Source organism: Drosophila arizonae, chromosome 4, assembly GCF_054131065.1.
Source record: "Drosophila arizonae isolate 15081-1271.41 chromosome 4, UAZ_ARI_1.0, whole genome shotgun sequence".
Classification (NCBI taxonomy): Eukaryota; Metazoa; Arthropoda; class Insecta; order Diptera; family Drosophilidae; genus Drosophila; species Drosophila arizonae.
Window position 1 is genome coordinate 10,859,768 of NC_142924.1, and position 27,991 is coordinate 10,887,758.

The 27,991-nt window shown below is 43.1% G+C and overlaps 3 protein-coding genes and 1 long non-coding RNA gene across 12 annotated transcripts; 2 read left to right on the forward strand and 2 right to left on the reverse strand.

The window, feature by feature from the left end:
• The first annotated feature begins 401 nt into the window (after positions 1-401).
• LOC108620363 (uncharacterized) lies at positions 402-7,602 on the forward strand. Of its 5 annotated transcripts, XM_089469207.1 has the most exons (10): positions 402-547; positions 929-1,178; positions 2,032-2,832; positions 2,897-3,019; positions 3,074-4,033; positions 4,592-5,563; positions 5,644-6,605; positions 6,670-6,772; positions 6,838-7,010; positions 7,340-7,602. In XM_089469207.1, the coding sequence occupies exons 2-10, from the start codon at positions 1,124-1,126 to the stop codon at positions 7,451-7,453; spliced, it is 4,263 nt and encodes a 1,420-aa protein (XP_089325333.1). In that variant the 5' UTR covers positions 402-547; positions 929-1,123; the 3' UTR covers positions 7,454-7,602. The 5 variants fall into 5 exon arrangements, with proteins under 5 accessions (XP_089325333.1, XP_089325330.1, XP_089325334.1 ...); XM_089469204.1 differs by having other exon boundaries at positions 3,074-5,563; XM_089469208.1 differs by lacking the exon at positions 6,838-7,010.
• Positions 7,603-8,012: 410 nt separating this feature from the next.
• LOC149269118 (uncharacterized) lies at positions 8,013-9,054 on the reverse strand. Its single transcript, XR_016270136.1, has 2 exons — positions 8,704-9,054; positions 8,013-8,624 (listed from the first exon to the last, which is right to left on the reverse strand). It is a non-coding gene; the product is annotated as an uncharacterized LOC149269118 (long non-coding RNA).
• Positions 9,055-9,146: 92 nt separating this feature from the next.
• Positions 9,147-12,627, forward strand: Hn (phenylalanine hydroxylase). The gene is made up of 5 exons (XM_018006341.2): positions 9,147-9,314; positions 10,812-11,484; positions 11,693-11,955; positions 12,040-12,269; positions 12,335-12,627. The coding sequence occupies exons 1-5, from the start codon at positions 9,285-9,287 to the stop codon at positions 12,495-12,497; spliced, it is 1,359 nt and encodes a 452-aa protein (XP_017861830.1). The 5' UTR covers positions 9,147-9,284; the 3' UTR covers positions 12,498-12,627.
• On the reverse strand, positions 12,598-27,440 carry Clk (circadian locomoter output cycles kaput protein Clock). Of its 5 annotated transcripts, XM_089469219.1 has the most exons (9): positions 26,553-27,440; positions 20,698-21,023; positions 20,242-20,582; positions 17,105-17,265; positions 16,841-17,022; positions 16,562-16,778; positions 16,164-16,502; positions 15,515-16,101; positions 12,598-15,446 (listed from the first exon to the last, which is right to left on the reverse strand). In XM_089469219.1, the coding sequence occupies exons 3-9, from the start codon at positions 20,277-20,279 to the stop codon at positions 13,833-13,835; spliced, it is 3,138 nt and encodes a 1,045-aa protein (XP_089325345.1). In that variant the 5' UTR covers positions 20,280-20,582; positions 20,698-21,023; positions 26,553-27,440; the 3' UTR covers positions 12,598-13,832. The 5 variants fall into 5 exon arrangements, with proteins under 5 accessions (XP_089325345.1, XP_089325342.1, XP_089325344.1 ...); XM_089469216.1 differs by lacking the exon at positions 20,698-21,023; XM_089469218.1 differs by lacking the exon at positions 20,698-21,023 and having other exon boundaries at positions 26,528-27,440.
• Between the last annotated feature and the right edge of the window lie 551 nt (positions 27,441-27,991).

Here is a 27,991-nt window from a genome sequence, read left to right on the forward strand (position 1 = left end):
AACCTATGTATTCATGAACAACTTTGAGGATTATCACGTCGACCTCAGGTAATCCTGAAACATGTTTTTACTATCCACAAATTCTTTACATTTAATGAGAGACTATATATATATACTATGTCTCCATTATCAAGGTGCACAGGTAATAGTTTTTTTTTTCACTATATTCCCAATTTCTGAAAATATGAATTGCATTTAGTGAGCTGCAACGCCATCAAGTTCATTGCGAGCATCTTTGACCCGCCTCCTTGGCATCGGGCCACAGAGAGAACTCATCAATTTCTCAAGCATTCGCAATGATCATTGTGATGGCCGATGATAATCATACTTTCAGCCGCTGATCATGATGATGAAGATGTTCTTAAAAATAGGAAGACGACGTCGTCGTTCTCCCTGTGGACGACCACGACACTTGTGCAGAGCTCTCGCGCTAATTTGCTTTATGATAGGCATGAAAGATCAGCATAAATATATCTTTTTGGAGACAAATTTCTTGGCTTCCCTTGCGACGAGTCAGTCAGTCTTGCCTTGGCGCTTGTGGGGAACGGTGCGTTGTCTTCTCTTGCAGCAAGTCCTTGGATATCGTTTAACTAGCCGATATCATCAAGTGCAATATATATCCTATAGATCTCTGCATCTATCTATATATATATATATTTCCTAGTGCTGTTATTGGAAGTTCCTATCGAGTTTGTTGACAGATGTCGGCGATTGATTTATAGTTATCATATAGTTTGGTGAATAATGTGGAGTGTTCTTATCGCGTTGACAAATGTGGAAAAAAGTTTTTAGTTTCTCCTGTACCGCTGTGCCGCTCTATGAATCGAATCTACATATATGCAGATGAAGTGATGCTGTGCTATTTATAAAGCCGCCTTAATCTTAATGGATTTTTATACCGTCTACCTATACACATCTATATTTTCAGCCTGCGCTCGCTTTCCAAAATGTTCTGAAAGAAAACTAAAAATTAATTAATGGCTTGTTATTTTTAAAAGACAAAAAAAAAAAAGAAAGGAAAAGCTGGGAAATCAAGTTTCGAGTGTGCAAAGGTGGCAAACAAAATAGTTTCGATCGAACACATCTACATATATAATACTAGATTATAATCCGAGGCGTCAAAATGCCGCGAGCACATTTTGCTTTATGTCTGCTCGGCTGCATTGCACTCTCTGGAGGTAAGTGGGCGTAAGCCTAGGCAAATATCCATCATAAAGATCTCAAATATGACAGCTCGAAAGCCTTTCCGCTGTACATTTCTTCGCACAGTGATAAATAATTTAGGTATATTTTGAAATTTATATGAAAGTGTGGCCAGGGAAACTTGTAACCTTTTCCTAATGGCTCATAAAGATATCCACATGTGACCATAAAAACCATTTGCTCTAACATTCATGAGTAAGAACCGAATACACGAGGTTAGTCACAGAAGATGTCCGAACTATATTTTATTATGCCATTGGTTCTCTACTATAAAGTCGTAAATTGTTCTTACCCCGCTCGTGGTTGTATAGATATACATATCTCTATATAATATATATCTATATATATTTAGATATCTGTTCACCTTTTTTATGATATCGTGATACATATAGGTGAGATCTAGTTCAACATATTGATGATTCATGGCCAGTTTGTCGCTGGCCCATACGTCTTTAGCGTTATGAGAGTCCCCTTAGCCCAACAAATAGGTCTCTCCACTTAATTACCGGCCGGAATTTACAAACTATAAACATAAATGCGCATCGTAAATTTCAGTGGAGATAAAAATAAACAGAAGCATAATAAAAATTGTTTTAGCAAAGCTTGGGAAGAGCTCTTCGTAATGCTCTATAAAGAAATTTGTAGAACTATCAGAGCGATCGTTGAGCTAATAGTTTGACTATCATATTAATATTCAAATCATATAATTTAATAATAATTTCCATAAGAAGTCTATTTAACTATCAGCGCGATGGCTATGCTAATAGCTTGAGCTCGTTTTGATATTAAAGTCATGAGACTTACTCGAATTTTGGTAATCGTCGACAGTTGCGCACGCTGTCTATGAGGACTGCAAGACGCCGCCGCCGGTGGATCATGCTCGGGCTGAGCTGTACGAGGACGGGGACATCAACACGGCCGTTTACAGCTGCTCTAGAGGCTATGTGATTGAGGGCCCCACTGAGCTGATTTGCAATGTGACAACGGAGGAGTGGCAGGGCGATCCGCCCTACTGCTCGCCAATATTCCACGATGACGAATACTACGACGAATACGAAACGATCGATGAGAAGGATCTGGAAAACGATTCAGCTGAGGGTGAGGATCCCGTGGCGCCACCACCGCCACCGCCACCAGTAGAGAAGGCGGAGCAAGAGCAGCTAGAGGAGCTGGAGGCGATAGATGAGGACGACGAGGATGAGGAGGACGAGGAGGCATCATTGACGCCGCAACGGCAACCTCAGCCATTGGCTGAAGTGGAGGCCATTGGTGAGTCAACGGCTCCTGCCCAAGCCCCAGCTGGACTCGAGCCAACAATTGTGGTGCACGTGGACGAGCCACAGCCAGAAGAAGCGGTGCAACCAGAGCCAGAGCTGCAGGCAGAGCCAAAAGCAGAAGTTCATCCTGTTGCCGGAGGTGCTGCTCCTGTTACCGATATCAATATTGTCGTAGAGCCTACGGAGGATCCCTTCACACCACGTCTCCTGGACGAGAACTGCGGCGAGGATCGCGGAGGCTGTGCCCACAAGTGTGAGCGCCTGCTCTTCCCTGGCGAGAACGAGCCAAGACTGAAGTGCAGCTGCAACGAGGGCTACACGCTGGATCCCCAGGATTATGCAACCTGTCATGGTGGGTCACTATCTCCCCCTCCCTCTCGCCCCCCTTGTCTACATTGTGTACTTCTCCCTTGCAGACATCGATGAGTGCTTGGAGTCGAATGGCGGCTGTACCGAGATCTGCAATAATCTGCCCGGCACGCATGAGTGCGCCTGCAGGAAGGGCTACCAGATCAAAGAGTCCGACGGCAGCTGCGAGGGTGAGTGAATACCAAGACTACCATTGCCCAGAGTCTCAGCATCTTTCTCCTCAGATATCGACGAGTGCGCACAGCCGGAGGTGAAGGCGGAGTGCAATAATGCCTGTGAGAATACGCCGGGCTCCTATCGCTGTGTTATACCCCTGGACACCAAGCAGGAGGCTGTGGAGGAGCCAGAGGAGACGGAGCAGGGCAAGCCTGTTGAGGAGCCAGCTGTGCAGAAGCCCAGCTGCAATGCAGGATTCGTGCTCTCGCAGGATGGCAAGGAGTGCCAGGACATCAATGAGTGCGAGATCGTCGTGGAGGACAATGAGAACGCGGATCATGTGCCGCATCGCATCTGCCAGCAGCTGTGCGAGAATACGATTGGCTCCTATCGCTGCAGCTGCCGCGAGGGCTTCCACCTGCAGGAGGACGGCAGCAGCTGCGTGCGCGATGGCTGCGACGACTTGGACAATCCGCAGCTGAGTCGCAGGCGCTGTGCCCATGAGTGCGAGGATCTGCCCAGTGGCGGCTACGCTTGCCGCTGCCCCGATGGCTATAGGCTGGCCGAGGATCTGCACAGCTGCGAGGTGCTGGAGACGGTGTGCAGCCGGGAGCAGGGGCACGAGCGCTGCCGGCCGGGCAGCTGCGTGGCCAACGAGGCCAACGGCACCTTCAGCTGCCTCTGCCCGCCGGGCTATGCCAGCGACGTGTACAGCTGCCAGGATCTGGACGAGTGTGCCCTGGGCACGCACAAGTGCAGCCACGACTGCTTCAACACGGCCGGCGGCTATCAGTGCCTGTGCCCGCGCGGCATGTCGCTGCAGGAGCCGGAGGGCCATACCTGCGTGGCGCCCGACCCCTGCGCCTTCAACAACAACGGCTGCGAGCAGCTCTGCCTGAGCGCCGACGGCGGCGCCTGCACCTGCAGCAAGGGCTACGTCCTCAGCGCCGACCAGAAGAGCTGCCAGGATGTGGACGAGTGCGCCGTCAACAATGGCAACTGCCAGCAGCTCTGCCGCAACCTGCCAGGTGCGTATGAGTGTGTGTGTGCCGCCGGCTACGAGCCCCTCCAGGCGGAGGGCCTCGTTGGCTACTGCTTCGACATTGACGAATGCGCCAGCAACACGCACAGCTGCGCCTCGAGCATGCGTTGCGAGAACCTCAATGGCTCCTACACCTGCCTCTGCGAGCCAGGCTATGCCTTGGGCATCCCAGCTCAATCATCATTAACAACTACATCTGCATCATCATCTGCATCAATTGCTTTGCCCGCTTGCTTGGACATTGACGAGTGCTCCATGTCCAATGCCAACTGCTCGCATTTCTGCATCAATCTGCCGGGCAGCTTTCAGTGCGCCTGTCCTCTGGGCTTCAGCCTGGCGGCGGATGGCCGCAGCTGCCAGGATGACGACGAGTGCCAGCTGGAGAATGGACAGTGCTCGCAGCTCTGCTTGAATCAGCCTGGGGGCTTTGCTTGCGCCTGCCAGCCCGGCTTTCAGCTGGCGCCCGATGGCTTCGCCTGCCTGGACATCGACGAGTGCGCTGTGGACTTTGGTAATTGCAGCAGCATTTGCATTAATCTTCTAGGTGGGCACGCCTGCGCCTGCGAGCGGGGCTACGAGCTGCAGCCCGACGGACAGACCTGCCAGGATGTGGACGAGTGCGCCGGCCTGCTCTCCGGCGGCTGCACCCACGAGTGCATCAACAAGCCGGGCAGCTACGAGTGCGGCTGTCCGCTGGGCTACCTGCTGCAGGAGGACGAGCGCAGCTGCCGACCTGCCCCAGTGGGCTGTCCGCCCGGTTCACGTCAGACGGAGCAGGGCTGCCAGCCAATCGAATGCGCCGTTGGCCTCCTGCTGGGCGCCGATGGCAGCTGCGTGGACATTGACGAGTGTCGCCTGAACAACGGCGGCTGCTCCCACACCTGCCGCAACACCCAGGGCTCCTACCAGTGCGCCTGCCCGGTTGGCTACCAGCTGGCGGCCAATGCGCGCGACTGCCAGGACGTGGATGAGTGCGCCCGGGACAACGGCGGCTGCGAGGGCAGCTGCATCAATGAGCCAGGCAGCTTCAGGTGCGAGTGTGAGCCGGGCAAGCGTTTGTCCTTCGACGAGCGCAGCTGCTATGAGGTGCCCGCTATCGAACCGAGAGTAGCGCCATTCCCCCTGACTCCTAGAGCGCCTGTTGCTCCCGCTGCTCCTGCTGCACCACCTGCTCCACCAGTGATGCCTGTGCGACCGCTGCCCACGCTGCGTCCGGTCACATTCTTGGAGCCCACCGTCGCCCCAGCTGTCGCCAGTGCCCCGCTGCCTCCCCTGCCCACTCTGTCCATTCAGCCCGCTCAGCCCTTGCCCAGCTTCCAGGTGAGAGACCAGTGCCAGCGCTTCCAGGCGCCGGCCAATGGCCAGGCCCACTGCAACCGGTATCGCCACAAGCGCAAGCTCTTCTACAACACGCGCTGCAAGGTGCGCTGCAATCCGGGCTACCAGCTGATCGGCTCCGAGATTCGCAGCTGCGGCGCCTCCGGCAACTGGGAGGGGCAGGAGAACAAGTGCGTGCGTGAGTATCAGAAATTGGACACAAACACTTTCAGCTGCCTCCTAATCTCTCCCTGTCTCTCTCTCTCTCTCGTCCTGCAGCTGTCTCGCAACCACGTCTCTGGCCTTCTATAGCCACGTCCCGTGCCCAATCCGCCTGTCCAGCGCTGCCAACGCCACGCAACGGCGTCATCTCGCCCGCCAGCTGCACCCTAGGCCCCTCCAGCTTCGGCTCCATCTGCCTGCTGCGCTGCAACATGGGCTACGTGCAGGTCGGCCCAATGTCCACCACTTGCTTCAATGGCTGGTCGCTGGGTCCGCTGGAGTGCAAGCCCTTGGACTCGAACTTCTTTGGCACCCAGTTGAGCACGCAGATGCAATCGCCCTGGCAGCAGCAGGCCTTCAATCTGCCGCAGCATCCGGCATTCAGGCCGCCTCAAGCGATTCAGCGGCTGCCCGCCCGACCCTACATCAGGTGCCCCGAGAACGTGGTCATCCTGCTCGGTCCACTGCAAAGCAGAGCTCATGTCATACTCCAGCGTCCGGCCACGAATGTGGACTACCGCCATGTGGTCGCCTTTCCGGCCTGGGCCAAGCAGCTGGAGGCCCATCTGCCCGCCGGCACGCACAAGATCGTCTACAGGGCGCACGATCCGGCCACAGCACTGAACGTGGCCTGCCAGACCATCATAACCATCAAGCGGGCATCGGCTCCCAATGCGTTGCCCTCCCAGTTCCCCAGCTTCAGGCCAGCTGCCATGTCAGCCTATCGACCCGCGCCCTTGCCCCAGTTTTCATCCGGCTCGCTTCCTGCGAGACCTTACGCTCATCTCACTGATGCTCGCTCCGAGAGCCTGATTGCCCAGCCACCGGCTGAGCCAATCCCAGTTACATCTTCAGCTACGCGTCCTGCCGAGAGCACTCGCATCGATCTGGGCTCCTCCTCGTCCCGCTTCTGTCCGCCTTCCTTCGAAGTGCATCTGAAGGAGAACCAGAATCTGCGCTCCGTCGTCTGGGAGGAGCCTCGCTTTGAGGGCAAGCTACTGAAGATCTACAAGTCATCCGTGAGCATGAAATGAAATCAATTCAATTGTAGAGTATGCTTATTCGACTCGACTCCATTCACAGTTCCCTGGCGCTCTGTTCGGCAGGGGCGACCACGACATCCGCTACGAGGCCACCACCACGGATGGCCGTACGCAGCAATGCAGCTTCCAGATACGTGTGAAAGGTAGGTTAACCGTAGTCAAGTGCAGTGGATAGATAAATATATTGATGTCTGTAATGCGTATGTAGTTGCTGCACCAACTCCCCCGCCCGCCCACGCCGAGATTAGCTACCCCGATCCGGACCTATCCGCTGCTCCCGCTGCCCTCACCCAGCCCTCGCACAGCAGCCTCTTTGCTGGCCACGAGTCATTCGTAGTCTGCCCCGGCAAGGAGCCAGTCAAAGTGACCTCCAGCCAATTCGTAAGTTCAATTGCGAGCAACTGCATCCAAGATCACGCCCGCAGCCAAAGCTTCTACTAACTGTAATGCGATAGGGCCCCTGAAGGTTTGGCTAGCTACCAATGCTAACACCTACATGGGTTTCTCTATCTGTATCTATTGCCAAGTTTGCATCTCTGTATCTGAATCTTTAGCTTGGCATGATATATAGATACATATTATATTGCTATCTCAATTTGTCTTCCAATTCTATCTCTGTTTAACATCTGATAGTATTTATATATTTATCCATCTTAAATTCTCTGTCAATCGATCTCTCTCTTTTTCTCTCTATTCGTATTTTTATCTAGGTCGATCTGCCCGTGGGCTGCACTCTCAAGAACGTGCGCCCGCAAACGTCAGGCAAGACGCATCTGAAACGCGGCATCCTCACCTCGCTCAGGCGTCGTTATAATCATTTCTAATATAATTAATTATAATTTTTTTTTATTTATTCTTTTATATTATAATGAGCATTTGTAAAATTACATGCATTTCTTATGTCTATTTTTTATGCAATTTATTTTTGTATAACTTTCATGTGTAATTTAAATAAATACTTATATGACATGCACTTTTCTTTGATTCAAATAAATTGGAAATTTTACGGAAATATTTTAGTCTTCATTTGTAATTATCAGAAGGTCGAAATTGTATTCGAAGCAAGAATCACAGCTTCTTTGTCTTTCATTTGTGATAACTTAACTTTACATCACGAAGCTTTAAGCTTCCCAAAAGCCCCGTTCTCCAAATACGCTGATAGCTCAAAAATTCGGTTTGTGTAAATTTGATGACATATTGCATCAGATTTCTGGGAATTAAAGCGAACCACAAAAAACTCTTAAATGTTGACCTTGTGACGCCGCGGAATGCATTGCTGCATAATCTAACACAGCGAGCGCGATAGAGATAGTGATAGAGATGGAGGCAGAAAAGTACCTAAAATATGATGGCTTTCATCATGGTACATGGTACACATGGTGCTTTAGGTACAAATATTTCCTGGGCTTTATTTTATTATTTAAATAAATGCTATATTCTAAATAAATAAATAAATTAAATATTTTACAAAATTAAAAATATAAAAGTATGTTATATATACAATACAATTTGTTGTATATATATGTATATATATTTATAAATTTATTATTATTTTAATCTGATTTTACCTATACTTAATATTGTTAAAAATAAATGAATTAAAAAAATAAATTGCTATTTTTTATTATGTAAGAAAATAGTTCCTTTTAATTAATATTTATAGTTAATGATAGCAATAAAATTTAATTTCCAGTCAAAAGTCAAAGCTTTGCATTTTCTTATTGGATTCTGGTACAAGCACACTCAAATGCGGCGCCAAAGCTGAGTACTGCAGTCTGCAGATGCGTTCCACAAAACACGATCCACACACACAAACGAACGAAAAGGCGGCCTCGTTGATTGAATGAAAGCTGATTTTTTGCACACTTTGCCAGTTTGTTGGGGCAGTTGGGCGGGTCAGCAATCGTTGTTGTTGCTGCTCACTTGATAAGCAGCTACATGTCTGTGTGTGTGTGCGTGTGCCAGTTGCTGAGAAACCTAAGACAGGTTGCCGAGCTAATCAAAATATTATTGTGGAACTCAAACTAGAGCTGTGTTTTTAGAAAGCTTCGCGCGCATTTTAAACTTTATTTACCTCCAATAATTGAGCAGAAATGCCGTTGAACTTGTTTGGCTAGAACTTGTCATTAGAATATTGATTATTGAGTTTAAATATTGTTTTTTTTTTTTTTTTTCTTTTATATCATTTTTTTTAGCCCATAAATTTTTTTTTTTATTTTTGCAAAAATTGAACTATTAAAAATACCCCAAGCAGCGCATATTCCATGATAAGAATTATGTTCCACTAGCACATAGTACTCACGCGCTCATATAGACAACTTAATGATCTATACGAAGACGCCAGCTCAGCTGATAACCCTGCGATGTGGATGCTCTGCTCTGTTCTGTTCTGCTCCGCTCTGATCTCCGATCGCCCTCTCCGTACTCAGTTTTGGTTGTTATTGTTGATATTATTGTTGACAGAGATTAGCCACTCTGGCTACTGTGCGAGTCTATAAAAGCGCCTGAATAACTCAAAAGCCAAATCAGTTTTAACTCGTGTGTTTTGCGGTGCGTTTGCCTCAGTTTCGTTTCGTTTCGTTTCGTTCCGCTTCGCTCCGTTCCGTTCCGTTTCGCTAATAAGCTACAGTTTTTTGGTCAATCGAGTCGTACAATATGTACCAACGACAAGTTTCCTTCGATAAGGTTCGTACACTACGCAATTCCTCTACTATATATAGACTCAATATAAAAAGTGAAAATCATTTCAAATTAAATCGTAAATAATTAGTTGACGCAAAGTGATCAAAATATATGACAAACAAATGCAGAGCATTCACTATAATTGAATTTAATTGAATTATCAAAGTTCAAATTAGTCAAAGCAATAGAAGTTTTTTTGTAGATCAAGCTAATCTCTAAGTAATCTCTTGTAATTATTTATTAATAATATAATAATTTTGAATTGATAATCTGGGTTCAAATTCTTGTCTTAGACAAAGGCTTTAGTTCTTAGTGTTAAATTATTAAAATTATATATGTTTATTAGAAAATTATATAGGTTTATTAGATTTTTAAATGCGATTAATTTAATAGGTGTACAGGTATATTTATATAATCTTAAATATATGTGAAGAGTTTCTAAACCAGCTTTTAAAGAAATTTAAATTCTGAACAAAATTTAATGAATATTTATAAATATTTGAGAGAGAACAATATTGAATACTTTAGAACTAGTTTCTATGGGATATTAAAATTAGAAAAACAAATTGGTATTTAATGAATATATGTATATATGCACAAGTATAAATACATTTTTGTTTGAAAAAGGACAACAAAAGTTCTACAGTGAATTTCACAATCTAAAATTCAACATGATTTGAATTAATCGAGCTTATATGGGATATATAGAAACTTATGATGATTAGCTACTGAAATAATATAGCAGAAAAAGCGAACTTGGAATACTGTGAATGAATATATAAATAAATTATGATTTGACTAAATTTTGAAAGCAGATTCCTTAAGAACTTGTATAGGATATCCTATGTATGCCATTGCTAGATTTTTTTTTGCTTAAATAGATTAATGTCAGAGAACAGTTAATGTTTCTTGAAGCTAAACTTGGCTAAAGACCTAATTGCGCCTAAGTTCTCGCTCAGAGTTCAGTCTAAGCAAATCTCTAAAATGATGTCAAGATTCTTACATTGTAATATTCATCAAGAATCAAGTCTCAGCTTAATGTAGCTATAAAAAGAATATATCTATGCATATATATGTGCTCAATATAAAGCCAGTTTAAGGCTTTGGCCCTGCAGTCGAGCATTGCGGTTAGAATGGAAACCTTCGATATGCATCAAGCCAGATCATGGTTTGATGTTAACCTTTGTAACCCGAGCGAAAAAAAAAATTATAAAAAAATAAAAAGCAACAAAACAATGCCATAAAATTTCCCTGACGTTAATATCTGTTTGCAATGCCCAAGACGCATCTAACATATACATACGCGTATACATATACAAATATATACATATATGAATAGAGAATGCAATAATATAGAACATTAGTTTTGATTGATTGATGGACACTTCTGCTGATGCCTAACTGATAGCCTAGTCAGACTATTATGCAAATGGATTAGTCTAGGAATTGATAAGAGCTCGTATTAACTGCTTCGCTTTGTTGTTGTTGTTGCTGTTGTAGCCAACGCGCATTGAGGACTCCGCGTACATAGCGGAGGGCGTGGACATGCGGGAGGCGAAGAACACCTGCCTGCTCTTCTCGCCCAAGGACTCGTCCCTTTCCAGCGGCGCCCTGGCCAATACCCTGGCCATTTTCAAGAAGCACGACATCAACCTGCTGCACATCGAGTCGCGCTCGTCGCTCCGTGTGCCCGGCTACGAGTTCTTTGTGGAGTGCGACGGCAAGTCCGGTGCCCTGGGCAAGGCCATTGAGGATGTGAAGGAGCAGTGCAGCTACTTCAACATCATCTCGCGCGACTACAAGGACAATGCCACGGCAGTGCCTTGGTTTCCACGCCGTATACGCGATCTGGATCGCTTCGCCAATCAGATCCTGAGCTACGGCGCCGAGCTGGACGCCGATCATCCCGGCTTCACAGATCCCGAGTACCGCAAGCGCCGCAAATACTTTGCGGACATCGCCTACAACTACAAGCACGGCGAGCAGCTGCCCCACGTGGACTACACCAAGGAGGAGATCGAGACCTGGGGCATCATCTTCCGCAATCTGACCAAGCTCTACAAGACGCACGCCTGCCGCGAATACAATCACGTCTTTCCCCTGCTCGTCGACAATTGCGGCTTTCGCGAGGATAACATTCCCCAGCTGGAGGATGTGTCCAACTTCTTGAGGGGTAAGTCGAGCTCTGAATATATTCCAGGTCTGATGAATGAGCTATAGATCGAGCTGCTCTGATTCTAATCTCTGTAAGAGAAAGAGACTTGATGTTTGATATTCCCTTAGGACAAATTGATATATATTTTCATCTCTCTCTCTCCCTCTCTCTTTATATGTATATCTTTTATGTAGTCTTTTATTAAACTACGATTCCTCTTTGCCAGATTGCACGGGCTTCACTCTGCGTCCTGTGGCTGGTTTGCTCAGCTCTCGGGATTTCCTTGCGGGCCTGGCCTTCCGCGTCTTCCACTCCACCCAGTATATTAGGCATCCCAGCAAGCCCATGTACACACCCGAGCCGGATGTCTGCCACGAGCTGTTGGGCCATGTGCCGCTCTTCGCTGATCCAGCCTTTGCGCAGTTCTGCCAGGAGATTGGCTTGGCCTCTCTAGGAGCGCCCGATGACTACATTGAGAAGCTATCCACGGTAAGTTGGCACGCTTACTTCCCCCTTCCCCCTTCCCCCTTCTCTTTCTCACACTCCCTCTCTAATTAACTGTGATTCATGCAGATCTTCTGGTTTACTGTCGAGTACGGCCTGTGCCGTCAGGAGGGCGAGCTGAAGGCCTTTGGCGCTGGTCTGCTCTCGTCCTACGGCGAGCTGGAGTACTGCCTGACGGACAAGCCGCAGCTGAAGGACTTTGAGCCGGAGGTGACGGGCGTTACCAAATATCCCATTACACAATTCCAGCCGCTTTACTATGTGGCCGACAGCTTCGAGAATGCCAAAGAGAAGACCATGTGAGTTGGGATCATATTAATGATAGTTACTTCGATTTCGATCTCAAATTTCAATTTACTTGCAGTAAATTTGCCAACTCCATTCCCCGCCCCTTCGGCGTGCGCTACAATGCCTACACACAGAGCGTGGAGGTGCTCGACTCCAAGCATCAAATCTCCAATCTGATGAACAACATCAATGCCGAGTTCCAAATACTTCAGAATGCGATTGTCAAGCTGCGCGTTTAGATTGCGAATTTTAGGTATAAGAAATCCCCACTCTCTCTAAATATATATGTACCTATGCTACTCTATAACCATATACATATGTATGAAAACGTATAATATACTCTTCTTTTTCACCTCTTGTTTATTACAACACGTGTGTTTGAATTATTGATCTATACTATATACATATAGTTTATATAGAGTTATCTACACATATCTTCAAGAATTATGGAATACAATTATATACAGGCTTAGGGGGAGTTTTTAACTAGTTTGTATAGGCATGTACAGGTAGTAATTACAACTAATTGAAAGCCAATTCATATGGATGCATATAAATATACAAATATGCTATATAAATATATTTATTTATGATTTAGGCTCTTTGCATTTGGCTCTTTATCAGCTACCATAGAATGGGAATGTGAATAGGTTAAATATACATGAATATATCCAATACAAAGTAAGAAAAGAAATCATAACTGCAACAGATTTTAATACAGTTAAAGCTCTGTTTATCTATAGATTCTATATATGTATATAACAGAACTTGAAGTTGTCAAATAATAAGAACAAAAAATAATGTTTTTTGTTGTTGTTTTTGTTTAATATTTGAATATGTTCACAGCAAATAATTCAGTTGCAATCTCAACCTGAGTTTTCGACTTATCAACTAGATATGTATATCGTTAGCTTAAAACGAGACGCAGTCTTTATAAATAATATATATGTACATATATATACACTTGTATGTATGTATATTCCAGATATATATGTATAGCGGAATGATATGGTATTTGTAAGTTTTCTTTTGTTTTAGTTGCTTTTGACTATATGTACATGGAAATGTATGTGTGTGTGTATGTTATTCTGAGAGATCCCTTGTGTGCGGCATTGGCACTTACTGGTTTAATTGCAAACGTTGGGCTGTTCTTTTTTTGTTTTATCTATAACGATCTTTCACTAAACTAAAGCTAAAACTCAACTTTTGAGAACTTGAGCCTACAGTACGAATAATATAAAGCTTATATATAGAATATACATCAATATTTATATGTATACAGATTTAGAGTGAATTAAGGATTAGCGCAATACTCAGTCTGTTGAGATCTACAACTAGTTGTGGCTATTGTCTATGTACGCTAAAGAGAGAGCCGTGTGCCGTAGGACTTAGAGACGATTTATATAATACAGCTGCCTAGATAACTAAATATCTATATATCATATATCTGTTAGCTATATATATATATATATATATATATATATATATATATATATATATATTTATGTCTTTGTTTATGGCTAAGTTTTAAGGAATTTCGGTTGGTCAGCTCAGCCAGGCCACGCCCACTTGCACTATTGACTACTGTTCGCAGTGTGGGGGGAGCTGAACAGACTTTGTGTTGCCTCCTGCCCGATTGGATATGGCAGGATCTCCAGATCGTTTGCCAGCTGACTCTGGGTCGAGCTGCCAAAGGGATTTGCAGCAAAGAAGTTGCTTTGTTGTTGCTGCTGCTGTTGCGTCTGCAACAGTTGCTGCGCCACTACAGGCTGCGGCTGCAACAGTTGCTGCTGCTGCTGTTGCTGTTGCTGCTGTTGCTGCTGCTGTTGCTGCTGCTGATTGCTGCTGGTGCTGCGCATCAACTTATTGTCCTCGCTGTGCGTCTCGGAGCCGTCGTCGCTGATGCCCATGTGAAAGTTGAGCGAGGCGCCCGACTCGGTGGCCATTTGCATGTAGGAGAGCAGCGAGTCTTCATTTGTGTTCTCTGGAGCATTCGAGTTGTTGTTGTTGTTAGTGTTGGAGTTGCTGTTGTTGCTGTTGCCATTATTGTTGCTGTTGCTGTTGCTATTGCTGGCGTTGTTGGCATTGTTGTTGTTGCCGCTGGCGTTGGCATTGCTGTTGGCATTGCTGCTGTTGAGCTGATTCAGCGACTGCAGCGGCGACAGATTGAGGAAGGCATCGATGTCCTCAATATCCTCCCGCGACAATATGTTGTTCTGGCTGTGCTGTTGCAGCTGCAACTGCTGCTGCTGCTGCTGCTGTTGCTGTTGCTGTTGAGTCTGGCTCTGTTGCAGCTGCAGCTGTTGCTGACTCTGCTGCGGCTGCTGCTGCTGCAGGCTGTGATTGTGCTGCTGCTGATTGTGCAGATTCTGCTGCTGCTGCATCATCATCTGCTGGTCCTGCTGATTGAGCATCTGCTCCGAGTTCAAAGCGAAGCCATACTGATTGAACTGAGGCTCCACAGCATTGCTGCCGCTGAAGTTGAAGTTGCGCTGCACATGGTTGCCGGCAGAGTTGCCCTCGACGGCGGCAGCAGCAACGGCCATGTTGCTGGCAGCGAAGCCCATGGGCATCATGGGCTGCAGGTAGGTGTAGCGCGCCAGCAACAGTTGCTCGGAGACAATGCGCAGCTCGTTCTGCTGCTGCATGATCAGCTTCTGCAGCTCGTCGTGCTTGCGCTGCAGCTGATCCTGCAGCTGGCTCTGCGTGGAGGTCATGACAACGGCGCCCGGCAGCAGCTCCGACTGCGTCTGCATGGGCAACGGCGACAGGACTGGCGCCACAGGAAACGGCGCCATCACCGGCTGCATGGGTATGGCTGCGAGGTACTGCGGTGGCTCCAGGAAGCTGGGCGCCACCAGCTGGGGACTGGTCAGCGGATAGCTGGACTGTGGAAACTGGCAGGCGTTGCTCGTGACAATCTGGGTGGTTGCCAACGGCATGGGCAGGATTTTGGGCGCAGCAGTGCCCTGCTGCAGCTGCAACTGTTGCTGGTGCAAATGGTGCTGGGTGAGCTGTTGATGCTGCAACTGTTGCTGCTGCTGCTGCTGAGAGTGTGAGTTTTGCTGCTGCTGCTGCTGTTGTTGTTGTTGCTGCTGCTGCTGCGGATGCTGTTGCTGATGCTGCTGTTGTTGCTGCTGCTGCTGCTGCCGTTGCTGCTGATGATGCGAACGATGCCGCTGACTTTGCTGCAGGTAGAGGAACAGAGATAGAGATAGAGATAGCGCCATAAGCCAGGTGAAATCTGTTTGCTTACCGAGCTGACATGCGTCATCAGCGACTGGCGACTGATCACAGAATCTGCGGACATGGAGGTGGAGTCGGACTCGTTGCCTCTGTTGTAGAAGTAGCACTTGCGCTTGGCTTTCGGCGAGATGCCCGTGGAGCTGATGTTGCCGTAGCTGGAAGCGGGCCGCGAGGTCTTCACCGAGTTCAGCTGGCAGGTGCTGGCAGCAGGAGCCGCGCCCGTCGACCACATGGGCGACGAGTCGACAGTGGGCGACGTGGCGGCTGCCACCTCGTTGCTCAGGCTGGCCAGCGTATTGCCGAGCAGCGCGCTGTCCAGATTCTGGTTGCCCAGCTCAAAGTCGCGCAGCGTGGTCGTCGCCGAGGCGCACTTGCTGCTGCTGGAGGAGTTGAGGGGCTTGGTGGGCTTCTGTCGCTCCTTGTGGCTCTGCTTGATGACCTCCGCATGGCTGACCACCTTGTGCGTGCACACCACATAGTCCGGCTTCGAATTGTACTGGTGGTAGCTCACATAGTAGTCCGTCTGCAGCCAAATCCACTGCTGGCCCTTGGTCAGGAAGCGGTAGTAGCAGGACTTGCCCTCGCCCGTCTGGCGTACTGAGGGAGAGAGAGTTGGGGATTAGAGTTTGACTTAACTGCTGGATCTTCCCTCTGCTTACACTCTTCGTGGCAGGCCACAATGCTGTCCAGGTCGTCGAAGTGATAGTAGTCATAGCCCGAGGTGCCCAGCACCTCGAAGGGCATGTACCCGATAATGGGCGGCGCCCGATGGTCGAGGAAGAGGAACTTCCACTCCATGCTGTGCTTCGAGGTGAACTCGTTGCTGGTGGGATCGATGATGCTCATCTCGCGTATCAGCTGCGGTGTCTGTATGCGTCCCGTGCCCACAAACACCAGCTTCCTGTCCAGCTCAACGCCCGGATGCTGCTGGAAGATGCGCGGCAACGTCAGCTGACTGCTGTTGCTCGGGCTGTCCGAGTGGGCGCTGGTGTCGTTGCCTATAGAGAAGAGCTTAGTTTAAGTAACTCGGCTCGAATGCGACTGCTCGACTACCTACGAAAGTAGCCCACGAATTTGACCAGCTCATAGGAGTTGGCATCGACTTTCTCCAGGCCGCCGCGCTTCAGATGCGTGTAGAAGGTAATCTGGTTGCTGGCGCTGATGTCCGTCTGGCGGGGCTCGATGACGGGCGTGGGATTCAAGAAGATGTTCAGCAAGGCCTCGTGATCCATTTCGTAGGCCAGATCATAGATGCTCATGTTGTACAGGTCATGCTGAAGGGACAGAGAATAGAGGTGAATTTTGGTTTTCCCTTTGCTTAGGTGGCGCCACCTACCGGCAAGTAGCCCAGCTGCGAGGTAATGCTCTCCGACGCATAGAATATGGAGCCCATGCTGCTAAACACCATCATGAAGCCATCCAGAGACTCCAGCATCAGGTGCGTGAACTCGTCATTTGTGAGAAACGTGGGCTTCCATTCCGGCTGGATCTCAAAGACCTTCGATCTGTCCGTCGCCTCTGCATAGGACAAAAACGAAAAGGAAAAGACATTTTCAATAGATTTTCCATTTGATTTTCATCTTCATTGCCAAGTCCTTACCATTGTGATTCTTTAGGAATGCTATTGTGGATTTGAGCACTGTGGATTTGTCCATTTTGCGATTCGACGTGGTTATCAATGCACTCAAATCGTTCACCAGCGAATTGAACTGATCCCGGCGCTTCTTCTCGCTCAAATTGCGGGACTTTCTGCAAAGAAGACTTCGGGTTAACCAAAGAGAACGATGTTAAGATTAACTATATATGATAACGGCAAATCATAAAAGGGGAGGGCAGGGAGGCATACTGAGATTAGCTCAACTGTAAAAGGATTCCCATGAGTAGCCAACCCCCGCACACACACACTGACGCACACATGGAACAGCTGCTCACCTTTGGCCCACGTGTGTGGTGCGCTTGATGCTTTGTCTGGCGTTTATTAGACAAATCCGCCCACATGCTCTCACACACATGCTTAGGCAATTGATATGAGTGGGTGGAGTGGGGTGGTGTGGGTTGGGTTGGTGTGGGCTGCATTTGGTTGCGTAGCGGTAACTGTGCCTGTGACTCTGAATCTGACTGTGTCTGAGACTGTATCTGAGGCTGTGGGCGGGGTTTCTCTTTCTCTATTTTTTGTGTGTGTCAGTTCTATTGTCGCTTTGCATTCGTTGCGCTAGAGCAAACATTTTTGGGCATCGAGTTTTGCATTTGACATTTGCGTGTCAATAAAATGAGACGCATACAGAGCAACTTATGAAGCAATGCAATGGGAATGAGTCAGTGAGCGAGAGACATAGAGAGAGAGAGAGAGAGAGAGAGAGAGAGAGAGAAAGCTAGCTATCTAGTTGTTTATGTCAATTCCTGGAATTGGAACCCATTGAGCAAGAGAGGACAAGAAAAAGCCAACAGGATAGCTCATGCCACAGCATGCAGTTACCTTGGCTTAGTCAGTTCTTATTCACTCGGTTAGTCTATTAAACGGATTTAGATACAATTTACTTCTTTGCTTTTTGTTTATCAGCAGGAATTTGTCGTGTTAGCTAATCGGAAAATTTCAGTTTTCCGCTTAAACGTTCCCTTGATAAGTTCGTGTGAATTATGAATACCTTTGAGTATATACTACTCTTATTTTTTATATATAATATAGATATGTCTGTACCTTAAATATCTGCCTTTTTGTTTATTATATATACAATTCACATCTATTTATCTTTTACATTTGTCTTTCACATATTCAATTTTCTTCATACACATCTTCTAGATATCCATCCATTACCTATCCTCAACTTCACAAACACATAAATATAATTTTCAGTTATGATATTTCCTTATCTCTTAATGTATGTATGTCAATATATACAATATTTATAAATATTGTTATATAAAATTTAATATGCATGTATATATTATATTTATTTGTTTATCAAGCAATTTCTTTCATAATTTGCAGCTCAACAAAATTTTTCGGAAATATGAATTCTCAAAGCAATTTTCATTAACCGCAGACCAGTCGAAAGACATTTCCTGCATGAAAGAGAGGGAAAGAGAGAGAGAGACTGAGAGAAAGAGAGCGAGCGAGGCACTATATAAGTTTTGTATATGTTATGTTTGTTACTCTTATTTTTTGCATTTCCCTACATATTTATATTCATATAACCTAATTCTTGGCTGTCTGCCTCGGCCTCTGCTCACCGCTTCCCCTTCTCGTTGCTCTAGAGTTACTAATTTGATATTTATTTGATTGCAAGACAAGCTCAGCGCGCTTACATAGTATTATACAATATCCAAGACAAGAAGACAATTATTATCAAACATAATTACAATATATATATAATAAACCTATATATATTTTTATATAAAGAGAAACACATAACGCATTCGGTGAATGTCCAAAAAACAAATAACGCTCAAATTTCAGTTAATTAAAGTTCGGAATTGGACTTTACTTCGCTTTCGATTATTAAAGGTGTCTATTACCTGGACAAAGTGTGCACAAAATTTGCCAACTAAGCCAGTTTTTTCGTCTGTGTTTTAGTCTTTTGCCGTGGAACGGGGCCAGAAGGGTGGGAAAAGGCAGCTCTTGCCGATTATGACATAGCAAACATATAACCAGAAACGAAACAAAATGAATTAACAAACATTTCAGGCTGCTCAACTTATGCAAAATTTCATTTAGGTCTGATAATGTTTGGAAATACTGGAAATTATAAAAGAACTTATAGTAATAATAATAAGTCAGTTAGCTAAGAAGTAAAAAATAATTGAAGTAAACGATATATCTGTGAAATTCTTTGAAAATCTAAAAATGGAGATATAAAGAAGGCTGCCTGAAGAGCAATGATAAAATGTCCCTATTCGAACTAAAAATATGTTACATTCGCAAAAGTTCTCTTCTTTATATATAGAAGAACCGTCTTTAGGGTAATCCTACATTTTTTTTAAATGTCACTAAAAAACATGTTGGCTAAACTTTGGCTTCTTGTCCTTTCAAATATCTTTCATCCATTGTTTTTTTTTTTTTTTTTTTTTTTTTTTTTTACAATAAAAACTTAAAGTTTAAAAAATAATTTATTTCATAATGCCTAAAACAAAAAATTTTTTTTTTATTATATTTATATTATATTATTTTATACATTTATATATATTATATATTATAATATATATAAAATACATATAAGCATAATATTGATCATTTTATATTTTGTATAACAACATTTGGTTCTTTCTCGAAATGTCTTGAACAATTTAGTATATCCCAAAATATCAATATACTCGTATACCTAAAAGAGAACTGTCAAATCTTGTGTAACTTCGCTATTACTATAAATAGAATCACACTTTTTTCGGTTATATCCAAATATATGAAGTATAATGGAGTGGAATTGCCTTAAAAAATAATATCATACATAAGCAGAAGAATTTATAAATTGAAGCTTTCACGTAAAGCTTCTCATGCAAAGCTTTTTCTACAGAGTATTCTAGTTTTGGCGTTACACAAATAATTATGCCCACTTGTTTCTGTTGCACTTTGTTGTGTTTTTCCCTCAGTTGTTGTTGTTTCTGTTTTGTCTACGTCTTTAAATCATAACTGTCAATTGCAGTGCGGCCCACCCACAGCAGTCTTGTGATGTAGCTCACATGAATGCATATGTATGTACATATGTATATGATTTTTTATAATATATATTTATTACCCACCTTTTCGTGTCATCCTTATCATCGCTTTCGTCGTCCATTTTCGTATTTATTAGATAATCCACTTCCAGATTGTTGTTAAATACTTTTTATATATTTTTAAATTAAATTACGAAATGCAAGGAACAAAAAAAAACACAAACACCTTTGCACTAAACTTTTGTTCAGTCCACAATTTAAATATTTACATAGTTCTTTTTTTTTTTTTTTTTTTTGATTTCTTTAAATTTCTTTATTGAATTTGAATTTTCCGTTTAGGTGACATTCACACGGCAGCTGAGTTCCATTTGTTTAAATATTTCACACATTTTGTAAGTATTCTTTATTTTTCAGTTAGCTTTGAGCTGTTGGAAATTTAAAACAATTTTATTTTGTTAACTTTGATATACTTTAATGAATTTGTTTTCAATATTTGATTTTTTTATTTTAGTATTTTTTAATGCGCTGAATTTCGCGTACCGTCAGCAACAAGTGCAGTTGAACATCTACTGCTGGTCTTTCAATGAATATTAGCTCTCGACACAATGCGCACACACATACACATACACTCTCGTACACACACACATACATCTGGGCATTGTACACAGCGTTATGCTGTTGGCAGCAGCCGCATCATCCTTCATCAAGAAATTTCCTTTGCTGCTGTCGCTGCTGCTGCTGCTGCTGCAATTACGTAACTCTCTGCTGCGCCTGCGCATATGTTCAGCAGTTAGTGCCCTGTGCCCAATGGGCAGCGGCCGAGCGCCAATCATTGCAGCCGTGGCAGATGCTGCACTTTGCAACCCCTAAAAAGTATGCTACGTTATTTTGCGCCTGTTACTAAATGCGACAGCGAATGCCATAACAACCTTTTAAATGAACTGTTGTTGTATGAGTGTAGAGACAGACTATATGAATGTGTGTGTGTGTGTGAGTGTGGGTATAGCAGCTGCTAACCAAATGCCAACCAATTGGCTGCGTTTGCCCGTGCCTTGCACACATATTGCATAATCATGCGTGTGTATGAATGCGCGTCTGTATCGGTGTGCGTGTGTGTGACACTACATTTTCCACCAAATGATATATATATATATACCGTATATATTGAATGCTAATGGCTTAAGTCAACTGCTCGCGCTTTTTAGCATCTGCAGCATAACAATCGTTTGCTTAATTGCAAAATATTGCTGGGGCTTCGAGCTGAGTAAAACTTTCACTGCTTTCAGTGTGTGTGTGTGTGTGTGTGTGTGTGTGTGTGGTTGTGTGCCGTTGGCCAAAAGAAAATGTCAAAGAAAAGGTGTTGCTGTTGCGAAGTCGTTTTTGCATTTGCCAGGCTTTGCAGCTGGCCAAGTTGTTGCCTTAATTAAAAGCGTTGCCGGCGAACGGCTTTAAACAGCTGAAAACAAGCGGCTTAAAACGCACTCACACACACGCAACTGTCTGTGTATCTGTGTGTGTGTGTGCGTGTGTTGGCTGCTGCTGTTTAATTAATCCGTTTAGCCATTTGTCCGGCCAAGCATTTAACGAATCATAATTTCCCACATGTATTCAACAGTTGCAGCACAACAAACGTTTTAAATACACATCAAAGCCAACAACGCCGACAGCTTTTGCCCACCTCCGCCTCCAGCTCCACCTGGGCGACAGGTAAGTTCTTGTTGTTGCAAGTGTTGGCTGGTTAACCCTAAGTAGCAATCATTGCTGTTGTTTTTGTTGTTGCGGCTCTAGCAACTGGTTGGGTTCAGCTTACGTGCTGTGTGGTTTTGCCCAGCTTTAAAAAAAAATACACACACACACACACACACAAAATTGTTACCGCTGATAATTGCCAACGTGTTGTTTAATAGCTCGAATTGCAATTAGTGCGGTTTGTTGCCTGCCAATGGCCAATTGACTAAGAGAAGGCTGAGACTGGGACAGAGGGAGTGGCTGAAGATTACATAGAAAGCGGGTGAGTGTGGTGCATAGGTCAAGGAAACTAAAGCTCAAATTTGACAACTATGTAGGCAAATGATTGATATGACTGAATGATCTAGTTTGTGAGCTGAAAGAGCTGCAGATGCAGTTGGGGAGAGAAGAAGAATGGTAGAATGGAAAACGACAGGCAAGTAAATAGAAAGATATATAGAGACAGACAGAAAGAGAGAAAAAGAAACAGAGAGGAATTCAGCAACACAGATGATTATATAGAAAATACACATCTATATGAGAGAGAGAAAGAAGGAACAAATTAAACTGCTAACTCAAATTGAATGTCAGCAAACAACCATATAAATGTTACATCATATAAATGTTACTGCATCAACTCAATGAGGCATACAGTTTAAACTTGCCTATAAATAGAGTAAACCCAACACAGAAGCTATTCACATTTCATTCGCCTTCACCTTAACAAGAAAATTGCATAATAAATCTAGCCAAATGCAGAGCTTAAGCTAAACAAATAAATAGTTAGAAGAGCTTGCGACAGCTGAGTGTCTCCCGCTCCCACCCCCATTAGACAACATTTTGTTGTTGCTATTATACTATGCTCAGTTGGCATTGATAAACGTTTTGTATTTGTTTTTGATGTTGTTGTTCCTTTGCCTCTTTTGCAATGCGGAAGCAGAGAGCTTGCAAAGCCGGTTGCCAACTACAGCCGCAAGATCGTTGACTGACCTACTCATGCCAGAAAGCTTTCTGTTTTGCCGAGCCGCGCTCACTACGTTCTGCGCTCTCTGCTCTAGGCTCTCTGCTCTCTCACACGCTTGCATTAGAACGCGTGCTCTCACTGGCTTTCTGTTGCTCGCTCTAGCACGTGTGCTACGTCTGCCTACGTCGCTCACTCGCTCACACGCTGGCAGCGAACGTCATTTGATTGCATTTCTAAAGCTTCGCTCAGTGCGCAAATTATCGCATAGTTGCTCTACCGCTGTATTAGTGTTTGACTGTGGTTGTGTGTGTTTGCTTGTGACAGTGTTTGATTTCTTTGTCAGTGAACTTGAGCTTTTGCTGGCTGCGCTAATTGCATTGCGATTACAGCATAGTGTCACTGTGTGTGTCTGTGTGGCAGCGTGTGTGTCTGTGTTTGTGTATGTTGTGGATGATAATGCCGCCCTGCCAGCACCCACAGCACTTTTGCAGTGTTTTGTTTTGCTGCGTTCCGCCTTTTTTCTGCCAAAGCTTTGCGACTTTTGTAATATTTTTTGTTTCGCTCGCACATACACACATATTCAATTACAAACTGCCTTTCTCTCTTCCTCTCTCTCTCACACTCGACATCTCAATTGTGGACGCTCTTCTGCTTGTTGCTGTTGTTGTTTTAAACTTGACTTAATTAAATTTTTCCTATTTTTTTATTTTTATCTTTTGCCAATTGTCTGTCATTCATTGATTTGCCAGCTTTCTCCACATACATATACAATATCTATACATTTTTTGTTTTCTTTTTCGGCCTAGACATAATAGCTAAGGGCTTTTTCATTTCATGCACGCGCTGATCTCTGCTCGCTCAGATAATTTCCATGTGAAGCTGCTTACCGACTTATAGACAAGTCTAGATATGTATTATATATATTTGATACTATATTTTATTATAATCTATTGAAATCAGTCGGCGTGTTTCTCATAGTTAATCGAGCGTTTGTTAGACACTTCATCTCCACTTTTGATGCGGATGCAGCTCGAGTACTTTTGGCTTAAACGGCATTCACTTTATATCGTTTTTTTTTTACTTTACTTTTTTTTAAGTCATCATTAATAATAGTATAACGATGATTTTTAAGAATAATATTTATATTATACTTTTAAAGCAAACACATCAAGTAGAAAACTTTAATTTGTCAAGCGATTTTAAATTTATTAATTGTTTTGTTTATTATTTTTATTTAATTATTTGTTTAAATATATTTATATTAAATTTAAATTCAAATTTTTATTTTTGATTTATTTAATATTAAATAAATATTTATTTAAACATATACAAAATTCTATATAATATATATATATTTTTTTAAATATATGCATATATAAATTTTAAGTTTATATTTATTACTTTTTTTCGCCATAATAATTACTAAATATTTTCTAGTATTTTTTTTCTAGCTTTATGACGCATTCAGCCAGTTGGCCATTAGCTACAAATTATTAAAAGCCGGTCGAATGTTTATTTTTACTTAAAAAATATACATATATGTATGCATGTAAATACATATATATTTATATATGATTATTCATAGTTAAATATTTTAACACAGCTTTAAAAACATATCTAACTCTATATTGATCAATATTGATTGAGAGCCACCAAAATGCTTGAAGATTGTTAGATCGCTGCAGACAAATTGCATTTTAATGCTATGCAGTGAACATAGTTAATTATATATACATACATACATATATGTATATAAGAAGAGAAAGAGGAGATTTGATTACTTGCTCTCTCGCTCACACTGAGTAGTTGTAACATATTTGTTTATTATTTGCTAGTTGTCAATTAAAATGATTTTACGCTGGCATTTTAGCTGCCTGCCGCATGATCGTACACACACACACACACACACACACACAGTTACACTCAGAAGCACTAGTGCAGAATGCACACGCGCACTCACACTGCGAAGCGCATGAGGTAAAACACACACACACATACCTACACACTCACACACACACACATAAGCTGACATTCACTCAGTGAGACAGTCGACTCAAACGCTGACGATGACGTTTCAAAATAATAAAAGTAAAGTAAAATAAAGACGCTGCTCAAACCATCGACAAGGCGCTCCCTCCCTAAACAACAAAATAAATAAAATACAAATAAAACCGAGTATCCAAAAACCGCAAACGCGGCGGCTCAATCGCATCAAACTAAACGACTCTGACAGTGAATTTAATTTCAAATAAAAATTGAAATAATAAACAAACCGAAAATTAATAATAACGTTTGAAAATTATTAGAAAAAATTATTCAATGCGTGTGATTTAAAAATTTAAATTTAAAAATATTTCGGTGCACAATTTTTTGTAGTGTAAAGTTTGGGGAAAAAAATAAATAAATAAAATTTGATATATTAAAAATTATTCAAATTAAAATTATTATAGACAAAAAAAATATACATGTAAGTGCTTTAACAAATTTTAAATTTCAATATATTTTTTTTTTAGCTAAAAACTAAAAGTTGATTAGCCAAACCCTATAATAAGTTGCAGGTTTTCTGTAAGTGCAGGCCTGTTGCCAGTGTTGCATAACGTTCTATTAGTTTTTTCTCAATATTTGTTTGTCCAGTCGCAATTTTTTCGCCGTTCGTTTTAAGCCGCCATTTAGCGCGCTCTCACCTTTGGGCACGACATACGTCAAACACTTTTGGTTGAATGCACTCTAGATTAGCTCTCATTGAATTCTCTCTGATTTCTCTACTTATCTGTTTGTTCTCGTGCCCCCACCCGGGTCTAACTATTCACCAAATAGTTAAGTTCCTCATTTGATAGAAACTATTTTTGTTTTATTTGTATTGCTGCGTTTGTTTAGTATTTATATTTAGTATTTTATTTTATTTTTCTTTTCCACTTTATATTTTATAAATATTTATTGCTAATTTCACATATATTTTATTTATTATTGTTAAATAACCTCACACAGGAATATATATATATATACATTTCACATTGAATACTTTCTTGAAATTTTTTATTGATTCAGCATTTTTGTTTTAAATATTTTAAGATTACATAATATAAAATCTTATTTGTTTACTTAAAATTCAACAGCCAAGCGTGTAGAATTTAATTTATAGTTTTAAAACATTATGTTTTAGCAAACTTTATGTTTTATCAAACTTTATGTTTTAGCAAACTTTAAATATCTCTGCTTTTATTATATATTTTCTTCTTTTATTTATAATATTTTTAAAGTATTTTCTTTTATTTATTTTTTTTTTTTAGCAAATTTGAAAATTTTTTCGGTTTTATCATATATTTTTTATGTTTTCAAGCACTTTTTTGGTGTTGGTAATTTGATTATAGGATTATTTATTTGTTTTTTGTTTTCAAGCACATTTTTTTTTTGTTTTTTGTTTTTTGGAAATTTGAGCAAACACCAAAAGTCGCGCAGGAAGCAAACTAAAACAGCGACTCACACATATAAGCACCCTGCGCACACACACAAACACGTTGATCAGGCGAGCTAAAAACGTATTTACGATCGAGTTACAGCTGTTTAGTAGTCCGTTAGACACAACGATTAGAATAGAGCGAATGCATTGCTAAACGAGTTATAATGCAGATATATATCCACACACACACACACACACACACACACATATGTATATACATATATAAATATAGCCAAGTATTACGTTTGGGCCCTCGCTGTGGCGCCTCTGAAGTGTATGTGAACGAATGAAGCGAGAGAGAGAGACGCGTTGTTGGGGCTCGTTGTCGCTGCGCGTGTCAAAATCTAACTGAAAGAAAAAGGCCCCAAAAACCGCTGCCGACACGAGAATTGCAATTTCTAAGCTGCGACGCGCTCACAAATGAAAAGACAACAACAATTAGCTGAGTGTGTGTATATGTGTGTGTGTGTGTGTGGATAAGCGTCGAGCGAGCACAAAATGCAACGAAATGCAACCAAATTGCGAGCGAACAACAACAACAGCGAAACGTTCTCAGCACACACACAAACACAGTCACTCTCTCGCTTACACACACACACACGCAAGGCGCTTTAGCCGGCACTCGCTGCTGGCACACGGCGCGTATACGCGATATGCGCCAGCACGTTCTCTGCCTTAGCGCTGATGAGCGTGTCGGCCCGGCTATTATTTAATATTACAACTGCGCGCTCTCGCCCTCTCTCTCTCTCACACGATCGTGGACAGCGCTGCCTGGTTGCCTTTTGCTTTATCTCTGACATTTACAGCTGCATTAACAGTTATCAGGCAGGCGCAGGGTAGTCTCACATGCAAATGGTTGGCGCAAGGACGCACGCCACGCGGGTTGTAGCATGCCACCATAGATAAGCATACGTTTATTGAACTCTCTCTCACTCTCCCTTCTCTCTCTCTCTCTCTCTCTCTCTCTCTCTCATCCTCTTCCTACTACCCCTCTTCCGGCTCAGTTCAAGGTCCACCGGGTCTTGTTGCCGATCTTGGCGTAGGTTAAGGCAGACGGAAGTCTCTAATTATCATGCGCTGCCATTGGCATTAACAGAGTAATCATACCCTTTGCCTTCGAGTCAGACGGCAAGCATATTTATTCAGTAAACGTGCAACGGACTTAATTCCAGTTTAATTGTTAATTAATTATAATGCATATATTTCTATTTATAAAACAAAATCTGAGTAGAGCTATACAATAAAAATTACTAAACAGTTAGATAAAGCAGATGAAGAAGAGGGAAGAGAAGTGAAGAAAAATATCAGAGAGAGAGAGAGAGAAAGGGCGTGAGAGAGAAAATAAAGAAAAAAATACAAAGAGAACGAAAAAGAGAGAGAAAATAGAGGGCAAATGAGAGAAAGAGATTTTCTTTTTTGGAAAAAAAAATAAAAATCACGGACAAAGCAGGATAAAGGGTAGATAAACTGGGAAGGAAAAAAGGAAAGGGAAAGAAAAGACAGTGAAGTATGTATAATGACAGAGAGAGACCCATAGAGTGATTGGAGAAAGAGAGACAAAGCTAAAGTATACATAAAATCGACAGATACAATTCTACTGAGGCAGAGAGAGAGAGAGAGAGAGACAGGCGAGGATCTCAAAGAAACAACTAAACAATTTGATGAATACATTTATATAATTA